This window comes from Aquarana catesbeiana, linkage group LG01 (assembly GCF_042186555.1).
Source record: "Aquarana catesbeiana isolate 2022-GZ linkage group LG01, ASM4218655v1, whole genome shotgun sequence".
Taxonomy (NCBI): Eukaryota; Metazoa; Chordata; class Amphibia; order Anura; family Ranidae; genus Aquarana; species Aquarana catesbeiana.
In genome coordinates this window covers 836,136,405-836,150,550 of record NC_133324.1, presented here as the reverse complement: position 1 = coordinate 836,150,550, position 14,146 = coordinate 836,136,405, and the positions used below count along the sequence as shown (strand labels likewise).

The following is a 14,146-nucleotide window of genomic DNA, read 5'->3' as shown; positions in this document are numbered from 1 at the left end:
CCGTCTTGACTGATCCAACTTTGGCATGCGACTTGTGCTCTGATGATCTTGCACTCCACGCCAAATTAAAAAAAAAAAAAAACGGCTTGGGTTCCCACTCCAAGAGCATACCAGGCCCTTCAGTCTAGTATGGATTTTAAGGGAAATCCCCATGCGGATAAAACGGCATGGGGGTCCTCCCAAAATCCATACCAGACCCTTATCCAAGCACACAGCCCGGCAGCTCAGGAAAGGGGGTGGGGACGAGCGAGTGCCCCCCCCCCCACCACTCCTGAACTGTACCAAGCCACATGCCCTCAACATGGGGGGGGGGTGGATGCTTTGGGGCAGGGGGACCCCAAAGTACCTGGTATTCACGCTAAATATCAAAGGATGTGCAATGGTACTATTGGTTTATTGAAGCTTTACTTTATTCACTAAGGGGTTGATTTACTAAAACTGGAGAGTACAAAATCTGGTTCAGCTGTGTTTAATTAAGCGTATCCTGGAATCTGGTTACTTTGCAGAGCTGCACTAGATTTTGCACTCCCCAGTTTTAGCTAATCAACCCCTAAGCTCAGTGAACATTCCCGTTTCTTTAGTAGGTCAACCCCAGTTTGTAATATTTACTTGATATGCTCACTATGGAAAAAACAATTTGTTATTTCTAACCTACCAAAAGTGGTATAAACCTAATACAGCTTGAAGAATAAGTAAGGAGCTTTTTTGCATAAAGCAGTATTGAAAAAAGTAGGTATGAAATATGTATAAAGTATAATTTTATATATGTATAAAGTATCATGAAAATCAGAAGTATGATTATTAATTAAGGACTGTGTTCCTAGTAGGTGTTATAAGTCCGTAGACATTTTTCACGATTGCATTACATTTGCTAGATCTTGGCTGTATATAGCTGCAAGATGTGTAGACTGTTGTCAACCCTACAGCAGTATGCTACATTAATTTAATGATACATAGGATACTTCCCAATATTAGTGAAAAAATGATAATGGTTGTCTACGTCTAATTAATTTATTTTGCTATTTTAGTGAAGGAAGGTAAATAATATTTTAATTAAATATTTTTTAATTACAATGGTATCTTGTAAGGGTCTGGATTGTACAGATGTTTCCCCCATATATATATAGATAAGTTAAATACAATTATCTAGTTATAGTTAGTAATAGCTAACATGCACAAAGATTTTTAATCAGCTTTTAATCAGTAGAGAGAAGCACAGGATGATAGCTAAAGCAAAACTTCAACCAAAAAGAACGCAATAGAAATGAATAGCCCATTAAAAAAAAAGCTTTTATTACAATATTTAGCTTGAATCTAGAGATTTCCCCAACAGTAATTTTTTTCTGTGGCTAGATGTCCTCAGTCTGATGGGCAGCATCATCAACCCATTTCCTCAGACCCCGCCACTGGACAGTGAAAAGAAAATAAGCTTATTGTGACTCTGGTATCTCTTCCTATTGGCATGCTTTGTGTCATCACATGAACTGGTTGGCTCCCTGTGCTATTATTTCCTCTCACACTCCATAATTGCTGTGCAAGGACTTTAAGAGGCTGATATCAGATCAAATTCAGGTACGCACACGACTTGCATTTCAAAATATGTTTAATGCTGTATCAGTGATTATAGATCTGCATTCATTTTTGTCTTTTAAATCTACCTAGAGTTCAGCTTGATAATGCGCATACATTTTTATTTTTAGCATAGGTTACATTTGATTGTATTTATAATAAATGTTTTTTTCTGAATATATTAGCAGTCCATCAGATGTATATGCTACAAAATGTCTAGTAGATTTAGACAGCATATAAAAATAACTTTTCTCACAAAACTATTTACTTGCTGCATCCAATAACTGTATTTGTCTTATGGCCAACTTTCTTTGTGCTGAATATTCTACTATACTTTCTACTATACTAAGAATTACATACAATAATTATATGTAGTTAATTTAGTATATATATATATATATATATATATATATATATATATATATACATATAGTTTCCACAGTGCACATTGAAGGATGGTGTAAAATAATAGAACAGACAGGGAAATGAAAAGGAGAAGGGACAGATTTCTATAGGGGTTGATTTAGACTCTGCACTTAGCAAGCGCAGTTGCACTAATTTTTCCCAGAGCTTGATGTGGCAAAGCTCTGCTGATTTCCTTCATCTAAACATGTGAAAACAGAAACAAATGCTGTTTTTTTTCCCTTGCACCTCATTGGGTATTATTTACAAAGTAAAGCTTCAACACATTTACTAAGCTCTGGGGAAAATTAGTGCAACTGCACTTGTGAAGTGCACCATCTATTTGCCTTTAGTAAATCAACCCCAAAGTATTCTTGCATTGTGGGCTCACATGAACATATGGATGTATGCTCACATTGTAAACGTGTTTCTTGAACTCAGGAAGAATATTGAACACTGATGTTCAATGCTTACAGTGTGGTCCTAAATAGCTGTTCACATTGAACATCCAATTAATTATATTTTGTGCCCTTTGCTCTGATAAGGTGCACAGGGGAATGCATTTGTGAACATTTTGTTGGACTAAAGTTAAAAAAAAAAAAATCATAAAAATGAATGTGACAAGTTCACTAAGCAATTAAATTTGCCTGAAGCAAGCAGCATGAAGTTCTATGAAGTTTTGTTTCTTCAGGAGATGCACATGTAAAATTCGTAACAGTAGTTAGAACCAAAAACTTTAGGTGTCCAACTGCTTAGCTGATGTATGTTTAGATGCTGGATTGTACACTTCAATGCAAACCACATTTTTTGGTAAATTCACCTAAGGTACATTGTGGTGAGTGCACAGATTATTGCCACATAGTAAATATTCTGGGAATGCGCATGAGTTTTAGTAAATGGGGTCCAATATAAGTATTTAAGGCCTTACGGATTTTTCCTAATTAGTGTAATCCACCGATTTGGAAGGTGTGACCTTGCAAGGAAAAATAACAGGTACAGACATCAAATTAGCTTCCAGAATGTTGATAATGTCTGCAATATGTGAAAAAGCCTATTCTGTAGGGAATGAGTGAAGGGAGTACATTTTCACTGCATGCATGCCAAAACCCGGTACTGTTTAGTTTAAAAGTTGTGGCAAGTCTAGTGATTTGGTAGTATGTGAATTATGGAATTTCTTGCTGTTGTCATCAGTGGTCGATCTACCTCCATGCAACCTTTCACCTGCACTAATATGATTATTTCAGAAAGTACATATGGAAGGCAAAAAGACATTATCAAAAATTTTGGGAAATAAGACATAGTCCTGTTCTCCAATGAGCTTCTGAACTGCTTCTCGTCCAACTTCATTGTATGGCCATGTGCCTGTTTTAGAGACCTAGCATTAAGTATCTATCTCCCAATGATACAGTCCCCATTGAAAGATTTGTACATAGAAATCATATCTCCTCTTAGGCGTATTTTCTCCAGGGAGAATAAGCGTAATGTTTGTAGTTGTTCCTCAAAACTGAGGTCCTCCAGTCCCCTTATTAGCTTTGTTGCCCTTCTCTGGACCCTATCCAGTTCAAGGACATTTGTCCTGTTGTAAAGTGTCCTGTTTTATCCTGTTGTAAAGTGATTGCCCTGTTTAGCATTGTATCATCAGCAAACACTGAAATTGAACTATTTATTCTGACCTCTATATTGCTTATGAACAAGTTAAACAGAATTGGTCCCAGGACAGAGCCCTGCTCACAACTTTAGACCATTCTGAAAATAAGTCATTTATCACTACTCTCTGGACGCGCTTCTGCAACCAGTTTTCTCTCTGGGTACATACAATACCATTAATGCCAAGAGACCTTAGATTGTAAATTACTGTATCAAATGTGATTTTTAGATACGCTATGACTATCACAGGCCTTCCTTTATCCAAATTACAGCTCACCCCCTCATAGAATGATGAAAGGTTGATCTGGCAAAAAACGGTTCTTCATAACATTATGTTTTTTACTACTAATGATACTATTTTCATCAGCAGACTCTTATATGGTCCCTTATCATTTCTTCCAATAGTTTACATACTGTTGATGTTAGGCTGACTATACTATAGTTTACAGGTATATAGTTTGGCTGCTGATTGCCAACCAGGAATAGTCACAAGGTGCGACTCTTGTGTTTAGCGTATCTTAAGTCTCAGTAACATTTATTTCATACAGTACCAAGAATATCGTTTTTCACTGGTTACCTCTAGCAACAATCAGCTTTAGTGTAGTCAGACTAATGAAAGAAAATTCATTTGATTGGCTGGTTATTTAATTTGGTGTATAAATGAATATTAATAATATATTGTGCATTGCTTACTGTATTTATCAATTTAATAAAGTCAGTGTGTTAGTTATGATTAATACAAAAACTGTGAAATTCCCTGTGTGAATACATTAACAAACTCATTAATTTGTAAAAACAGTTATAGTTTATAATATACACCAGTTATGTTCTGCCAGCAAAGTTTAAAGAATTTAATATAAATGAGTAATCATTTTTTTTTCCCTACAGAACACAGAGCCTGCAGCTGGGATGCAATAAAAAGAAGTGACCTTCGTAATAAACACTGACATGTTTTTATAAAAACACTGCAAAGACACTATTACTCTTTTGTCAGTGCTCAGCCCTTCAAGCCTCCATGGGACTCTATTGGAGCTGAGCCACTGGTAGCAGTCAGCTGCTGAACTGTAAACTGTGTAGGAAGATGAATGCCATCAAATGTGTTCTGGTGGGCGATTCCGCTGTTGGGAAGACAGCACTTCTTGTTCGCTTCACCTCTGAGACATTTCCAGACTCCTACAAGCCAACAGTCTATGAGAATACAGGGGTGGATGTTTTCATGGACGGGAACCAGATCAGTCTTGGCCTTTGGGACACATCAGGCAATGACGCTTTTAAGAGCATCCGCCCAATTTCGTTCCAGCATGCAGACATTGTCTTACTGTGCTTCTCTGTTAGCAACCATACCTCATTTCTGAACATAAGGCACAAGTGGATAGCGGAGGTCAAGCAACATCTGCCCCATATCCCTGTGCTGGTTGTGGCCACTCAGACTGACCAAAGGGAAATGAATAACATGCGTGTCCCCTGCATCAGCCCTGAGGATGGTAAGCAGTTAGCACAAGACGTTCGAGCCAAAGGATATTTAGAGTGCTCAGCTCTTGGCAACCGAGGAGTACAACAAGTGTTTGAATGTGCTGTGCGGACAGCAATCAACCAGGCCAAGAAAAGAGCAAGACGGAAACGATTCTCTGTCAATGAGTGCAAAATCATTTGAGTTCCTTGTGACAGAATACATTTCCTCTGCTGTGTACTGTATATAGTAGCATATAAAATGCCACCTGTGCAGCTCTCCTTCAGCAACGTCCTCATGACATTGTGAAATCTGGAACTTATTAACCTCACCAAATATGGATCAGTTTTCTTACAGACAGATGCTGTGGCAAGATGGTCATTTTTCTGTCTTGAATAGAATGCTAAAACATGGAAACAGAGAAACTTACTGGTGCAACAGGAAATATTACAAAACGTGTGATGTTGTAAAGAGCATATTTATTAATTTAAATAAAATACATATCATCAGAAAAAAACAGACTAGGTTATAGCAAGTTTTTTAAAATATAAAAATAATTTTACAATTTATTAAATTTTCAGTGTGTGAGACAAAAGTTAGCTCCACCATGTTTCTTAATCAAAGTCCGGTTGGGTTTGAGGAGATAGTTTGAACACCTAAACACTGGCTACTAATTTTTAGAGCATTGTAACTTGTTAATAATAATTTTTAATCACAGGTCCTCTAGTTTATTCATTTCTAAATCATGTTGCCTGAACCTCCAAGAATATTTAGGATTGTTGTTCCACATTTTATTTAGAGACAGATATGCGCCAAACCACTTCAACCAATTAACAGTTATTTTTCTTCCATCTATTGAAGGACATACAGTGGATATAAAAAGTGTACACACCCCTGTTAAAATGTCAGGTTTCTGTGATGTAAAAAAATTAGAAAAAATAAGTAATTTCATAACTTTTTCTACCTTTAATGTGACCTATAAACTGTACAACTCAATTGAACAACAAACTGAAATCTTTTAGGTGGAGGGAAGTAAAAATAAAAAAATAAAATATTATGGTTGCATAAGTATGCACACCCTTAAACTAATACTTTGTTGAAGCACCTTGTAATTTGATTACAGCACTCAGTCTTTTTGGGTATACGTCTATCAGTATGGCACATCTTGACTGGGCAATGTTTGCCCACTCTTCTTTGCAAAAACACTCCAAATCTGTCAGATTACGAGGGCATCTCCTGTGCACAGCCCTCTTCAGATCACCCTATAGATTTTCAATGAGATTCAGGTCTGGGCTCTGGCTGGGCCATTCCAAAACTTTAATCTTCTTCTGGTGAAGCCACTCCTTTGTTGATTTGGATGTCGGCTTTGGGTAGCTGTCATGCTGAAAGATGAAGTTCCTCTTCATGTTCAGTTTTCTAGCAGAAGCCTGAAAGTTTTTTGCCAATATTGACTGGTATTTGGAACTGTTCATTATTCCCTCTACCTTGACTAAGGCCCCTGTTCCAGCTGAAGAAAAGCAGCCCCAAAGCATGATGTTGCCACCATCATGCTTCACTGTGGGTATGGTGTTCTTTTGGTGATGTGCAGTGCTGTTTTTGCACCAAACATATCATTGGAATTATGGCCAAAAAGTTCAACCTTGGTTTCATAAGACCATAACACATTTTCCCACATGCTTTTGGGAGACTTCAGATATGTTTTTGCAAAATTTAGCCAGGCTTGGATGTTTTTCTTCGTAAGAAAAGGCTTCCGTCTTGCCATTCTACCCCATAGCCCAGACATATGAAGAATACGGGAGTTTGTTGTTACATATACCACACAGCCAGATATTCCTGCAGCTCCTTTAATGTTGCTGTAGGTCTCTTGGCAGCCTCCCTGACCAGTTTTCTTCTCGTCTTTTTTCATCAATTTTGGAGGGACGTCCAGTTCTTGGTAATGTCACTGTTGTGCCATATTTTCTCCACTTGATGATGACTGTCTTCACTGTGTTCCATGGTATAGCTAATGCCTTGTAAATTCTTTTGTACCCTTCTCCTGACTGATAGATTTTAACAATGAGATCCTTCTGATGCTTTGGAAGCTCTCTGCAGACCATGGCTTTTGCTGTAGGATGCGACTGAGAAAATGTCAAAAAAGGCCTACTAGAACAGCTGAACTTTATTTGGGGTTAATCAGAGGCACTTTAAATGATAGCAGATGTGTACTGACTCCTATTAACATGAGTTTGATCGTGCTTAATTCTGAACACAGCCACATCCCCAGTTATTAGAGGGTGTGAACACTTATACAACCACGTTATTTTAGTTTTAACATTTTTTACCCCCCCCTAAAAGATTTCAGTTTGTTTTTCAATTGAGTTGTACAGTTTATAGGTTAAATTAAAGGTGGAAAAAGTTCTAAAATTATTTATCTTTGTATCATTTTTTTACATCACAGAAACCTGACATTTTAACAGGGGTGTGTAGACTTTTTATATCCTTTGTATCTGACATGGTGCAGTCCAAATGATTGCATGAGTATGAATAAAGCATTACAAATACTACAAACTTTTTTTACATTAAAGTTTGAGCAAACATGCACTTTGGAGTAACCTAAGCAACATACAATATCATCATAAATGCCAACTACAGGGGGACTGTTTTTCAAGATACCATAACTAAGCTGTTTCAAGGTAACAAATCATATTTAAAGAGTAACTCCACTTTTGTTAATAAAAAAAACATTCCCCTCTGGGTGATCTATGTACATGATTTTAACAAACTTTTTTGCAGATTCTTCCCTTTTTTTATTCTGAAGAAATAGCTGTTTGTCTGTGTCCATGTGCAAAATGAATTTGAATGGCTGTGACTTTTTCATTAGTGATCAGCTGCTGCACTTTCAGGGTTCTAATGAGAAAAGTTGCTGGGCCTGCATACCTTTAGACGTGATTTCCCTTTGGGAGTATCTCACCAAAAATAAAAATTTTGTTGCAGAAAATGCACAAAATCTGACTTGTATCCTAGTACAGACTTCTGGGAAAATCGGTAATGCCCTGTACACACGGTCGGACATTGATCGGACATTCCGACAACAAAATCCTAGGATTTTTTCCTACTGATGTTGGCTCAAACTTGTCTTGCATACACACGGTCACACAAAGTTGTCAGAAAATCTGATCGTTCTGAACATGGTGACGTAAAACACGTACGTCGGGACTATAAATGGGGCAGTAGCCAATAGCTTTCATCTCTTAATTTATTCTGAGCATGCGTAACACTTTGTGCGTCAGATTTGTGTACACACGATCGGAATTTCCGACAATGGATTTTGTTGTCGCAAAATTTTATAGCAAGCTCTCAAACTTTGTGTGTCGGAAATTCCTATGGAAAATGTGTGATGGAGCCTACACAATTAGGTCCTATCACACATTTTCCATTGGAAAATCCTATCGTGTGTACAGGGCATAAGCCAATCACATAAGCAGGAAATTACATTAATGAAGGAGGGAGGGTGCATTCTGTACACCATCTATGTACAGAACACCTCCAGGTTGCCATATTGCATTGTATTTTACAAAAAATTACAGTGCTGCAGATTGAAAAGGAAAATTAATTTTAAAAACATTCAAACAAAATGCAATAATATATATTTTTTTATTTACTATTTTTTTTCGATTAAAGTAGACTTACCTTTTAACCACTTCAATACCAGGCACTTTCACCCCCTTCCTGCCCAGGCCAATTTTCAGCTTTCAGCACATTTTGAATGCCAATTGCGCGGTCATGCAACACTGTACCCAAATGAAGTTTTGATCATTTTTTCTCCACCAATAGAGCTTTCTTTTGGTGGTATTTGATCACCTCTGCTGTTTTTATTTTTTGCGATATAAACAAAAAAAAGAGCAACAATTTTGAAAAAAAAGCAGTATTTTTTACTTTTTGCTATAATAAATACCCCAATTTTTTTTGTTAAAAAAAAACAATTTTTTTTCTCAGTTTAGGCCGATAGGTATTCTTCTACATATTTTTGGTAAAAAAAAAAAAAAAAATCACAATAAGCGTTTATTGATTGGTTTGCGCAAAAGTTATAGCACCTACAAAATAGGTTAATGATTTATGGCATTTTTATTATTATTTTTTTTTTTTACTAGTAATGGCGGTGATCTGCGATTTTTATCATGACTGCGACATTGCGGCGGACAGATCGGACACTTTTGACACTATTTTTGGACCAGTGACATGTATACAGCGATCAGTGCTATAAATAGGTATTGGTTACTGTATAAATGTCACTGGCAGGGAAGGAGTTAACACTAGGGGGCGATCAAGGGGTTAAATGTGTTACCTAGGGAGTGATTCTAACTGTGGGGGGATGGGACTTACTAGGGGAGGAGACCGATCGGAGGTTCCTATATACTAGGAACACATGATCTGTCTCCTCTCCTCTGACAGGAGAGTTTATACACACAGATCCACATTCCTGCTGTCACAAGCAGTCGCAGTGACGCGGCGAGTGCGTGTGTGCCCCCTATGCTGGCAGGAAGCCGAGGACGTCATATGACGCCCACCCAAGATGGGAGATCCCATCTGCGGACATCATATTACTATAGCCGGGTAATGAAGTGGTTAAACATGCAGTAGAAAATTGAAGGCTAGAGAATTAGTTTGAATGTGTGGTGCATTATAGTTATTATTTAGGCATTTTGAGAATAGAGGCCCAAAGTATCCCACTCCTAACTGTCACCAGTCATATATATCATGACTAGTGCTAGACAGGCAATGACATATTACCTCCCTAGCATGTTACCTCTTTAGCATGTTGGTGCAACACTGTGCAATTTTAGGTTACGTAAATACCAAAATTGTGCCTACTGTACAATGTACTACTTCCAAGCTGAGGGTTGGCTATGTCAAATGAGCTTCAAAGCAAAACTCATGGGGAATAGAACATTTGGACTGGGCCCCTACCAAGATCCCAAGTGTGCAAAACAAAATTACACAAAATGCTAAATTCACTAGAGCTATTTTGAAAAAATATCTGCTGTGTACAAATACAAAGCGTTTTTTTTTCCTTTCATAGCTTGAGGCAGATTTCTTATGCAGAGTCAGAGATTTAGATAAGGGTTTCATAACACTTAGTTAAGACCCCTTTCACACCAAGGCGGTTTTGCAGCGTTTTAGCGCTAAAAATGACGCTATTAAAATGCTCATAAAATGCTCCCCATGCATCTCAATGGACCCTTTCACACTGAGGCGTTGCGCTGGTGGGGCGTTGAGAAAAGCCCTGCAAGCAGCATCTTTGGAGCAGCTTTTGGACGTTGAAAAAAACACTTTAAAAACGCCCCTCTCTATTGAAATGAATTGAAAACGCTGTAAAAACGCCTGAATAGCGCCTGTGATCCGCCCTGAGCTGTAGAAAAGTCACATGATCCCACAAAAAGGTAAACGTAGCAGAATGGAGAGCATCTACAACAACAGGACTGAACTTGTGGGAAGGTCAGAATGATTAAACAGACCATCAAAGTGCCAAAAAAAACAAAATTAAAGTGCCAAAAAAAAGAATTAATCCCAGAAAAATGAAGATTTGAAGTAAAACAAGACACTGCTTGTTATTTTACAAGACACTGCTTGTTTTAAATGATCTCACAAAGGATAAACATGCAAGCAGAAAGATAGCATCAATAACACATGCTTCAATAATGCTTGAAAAACGCTGTTAAAACGCTTGCAGCGTTGCGTTAATTTTAACGCTAACGCCCCTAAAACGCTGTAAAAACGCGGTAATAACGCTAAGGCGTTTAAGGGCGTTTTTGAAGAGCCTTGGTGTGAAAGGGGTCTTACTAGTGCTGTCTACTCAACAATGGGAGCATGAATAAAGAAAGTGACTTTACAGTCTGGACTAGAATATTGTGAAACCGTTTTTTTCCTATGTTAGAGAATTTTCTTTAGTAATGGTATGTTGCACTTTAAAGGATCTTCAATCACCTTTCCAGCTCCCTCGAACAACCTACTAGAGGAAGTCCACAGCAGATCCCCCTTTAGGAATTGAGATCCTGGATGCTTAAAGTGAAGCCATCACTATAGTAAAGAAAATATGTCTGTAGAAGCACAGGGATATTGCACATACAGTATCCCTATTACTTGTCAAAAAGGCTATTTTGCATCGTGGGTGATACCTGGCAGGAAGTTCTACTTGGCTGATATAATATAATATATAATAAAGTAAAACCTTGGTTTGAGAGTAACTTGATTTGAGAGCGTTTGGCAAGACAAACAAAATTTTTTCATAAATTTTGATTTGATATACAAGGGATGTCTTGATTTACAAGTAGCATCAAGTCACAACTGAGTATAAAAGAGGAGAGGCGCCTCTAAGTGTAGCAATATGGTTATATTTAATGAAGGTACAACATGTAGAAACTCACATGGTTGATGATTTAAACAGGCACATCTAAGTATTCAGGCATCCGGGGTAAAGCTGTCCACATAGACCGTCCTCCGCATCACCATCGATGTCATCTCTTCCACGCAGAGCTCCATGAGCGCTTCAAGCCTCACTTTCGGATCACTCTACTGCAGGGTAGTCTTCCAAGTCACGATTGTAGATTGACAGCGATGAGAGCCGGTGGTCCGGAGGATGGTCTATGTGGACAGCTTTACCCCAGGTGCTTGCATATTTAGATGTGCCTCTTTTAATCATCAACCATGTGAGTTGGTAAATGTCATACCTTCATTAAATGTAACCATATTGCTACACTTAGAGGCGCCTCTCTTCTCTTTTATACTCTGTAGCTCCTGCTAGATTTTGCTTCTAATCCCCTTGTGGAGGCTTCCATTTGTGGATGGATATTTTACGATTACACAACCTGGTCACATTGCTATAATCTTTTTATTTGGACTATAAACTGAAAGACCTATGAATAAATGTTGTGGAATGAATCATCTGAGTTTCCATTATTTCTTATGGGCAAATTCGCTTTGATATACAAGTGCTTTGGATTACAAGCATGTTTCCAGAACAAATTATGCTCGCAATCCAAGGTTTTACTGTATCAGCCAATATAATATAATATATTTCCAGTATTGGGGTAGTGCAAGACTATATTTGTCATTTGTCACTGTTGTGTGTGATCCATCGGACATGTCTTCCATCACCCAGACATGTGATCTGCTCATGTATGGGAAGTCAAAGTACTCTTATCAGAAAAGAAAGATCCTCAAGTGTGATTGGTTGCTGTGGTTCATGTCACCATAGTGCTCTCTGTAGCATTTTATTAAATAAGCCAAATGAATCTCATGTATTTTAAAATTGTCCACTTCATTTTATTTTGTGATCTTAGGTAATTGAAAACAAAGTCCTTAAAGAAATAAAACAGATTTTTCCTGCTCTTAACTTGACTATTATTTATAATAGAAATGTCTGTCTCAGTCTGTTTCAATAAATATATGTACCCCTCCTTAATAGCAAAGTTTAGTTCTCAAGCTATATAATTGGCACTAATATATATATATATATATATATATATATATATATATATATATAGTGGAATTTTGGATTACGAGCATAATCCGTTCCAGGAGTATGCTCCTAATCCAACGTACTCGCATATCAAAGCGAGTTTTCCCACTGAAGTCAATGGAAACTAAAATAATTAGTTCCGCATTGACTTCAATGGGATGCAATACTGCATGCGGCTAGAGGCGGGGGGGCGCCGGAGAGCCTCGGAAACAGACGAAAAGGCCCGAGCACACTTCGGCTGACCTCGGCAAACCTCGGAAAGACTCCGTTCACAAGCCTTTCCGAGGTTTGCCGAGGTCAGCCAAACTGTTCTCGGGCCTTTCTGTGCATTTCTGAACGCCGACGATCGGCGCTGTTTGGCTCCGGCACCCCCCACCTCAGGCCAAAAGCGGTACTGCATACCGCTTTTGGCCTGAATCCTGCTCGTTTTGCGAGACAACACTCGCAAACCGAGTTAGGATTTTTAGAAATAGAGTGGATCGTTTTGCGAAACGCTCATTAACCGCGTTACTCACAAACCGAGGTTCCACTGTATATATATATATACACACACACACACACACACACACACACTGAATTTTAATGTCATCCCAGTCTTAGTCAGTAGGGTTCTATATTGAGTTGGCCCACACTTTGCAGCTATAACAGCTTCAACTCTTCTGGGAAGGCTGTCCACAAGGTTTGGGAGTGTGTCTATGGGAATGTTTGACCATTCTTCCGGGAGCACATTTGTGAGGTCATTACATAACATCATTACTGATGTTGGACGAGGAGGCTTGGCTCGCAGAATCCGCTCTAATTCAACTCAAAGGTGTTCTATCGGGTTGAGGTCAGGACTCTGTGCACGCCAGTCAAGTTCCTCCACCACAAACTCGCTCATCCATGCCTATTTTTCTTCTTTTTTAAAAAGCCTTCCTGCTAGAATTTTTTTAGGTTGAGTTCCATAAATCTACATTTTAAAGTATATCATAATAAAGACCATTTCTTTTAATTTTTCTATACAGTGTGGGATTTAAAACCGCTGTCCTTTATTTTTTGCCAACTGTTTTTCATCACGGAGATTTCTGTTCACTTCTTGTCCTGTAGATTCAATAGCAAGTGAGAAGATATTTTCCAATGTGTATGAATATCACCTTTTATTCCTGTTCCAAAATTTTGGATTTACCCTCACTTTCCTTCCAGGTAATGTTGATGATCAAGGTAGTTAGAAACAGCAAAACTCCCATATAGGGGCAAATAAAGCTGTGAAAAACTAACAATGGTTCTATCCCCTCATCTCCGTGTCCACATCTAAAAAAAAAAAAAAAAAAAAGTGGTGTTTTTATGGAATACTTTAAATGTCAGCTTAGCTTAGGAGGGGGGCAGATGAGTGCCTGTCATAGCTCCCTGGGCTCTATTAGCTCCACCACACATGAAGATTAGGGCAATAGGGTGTGATCGGAAGATGAAGATTTCAAGGAATACAGGAGCCAGCAGCGACAGATTAGATTAATGGTAAGTCTTGCCCCTTGTTCTGATTTTTATTTAACAAAACATAGGCTTTAATCACTGCATCTTGTTACATTTGCAATGCCCGTAAA

At 38.1% G+C, this 14,146-nt stretch overlaps 1 protein-coding gene across 3 annotated transcripts in view; it reads left to right on the top strand.

Moving 5' to 3' along the window:
- The window catches only part of RHOH (ras homolog family member H), a 64,429-nt gene extending 51,993 nt beyond the window's left edge, over positions 1–12,436 (top strand). For 2 of the 3 annotated variants that reach the window (XM_073608549.1, XM_073608550.1), the window contains exon 2: positions 4,507–12,436. In XM_073608549.1, the coding sequence (XP_073464650.1) occupies positions 4,700–5,272 (573 nt within the window). In that variant the 5' untranslated portion in view covers positions 4,507–4,699 and the 3' untranslated portion in view covers positions 5,273–12,436. Of the gene's footprint in view, positions 1–1,353; positions 1,573–4,506 lie in introns of all 3 variants that reach the window. The other variant, XM_073608551.1, reaches the window with a different exon arrangement.
- The last annotated feature ends 1,710 nt before the right edge of the window (positions 12,437–14,146 follow it).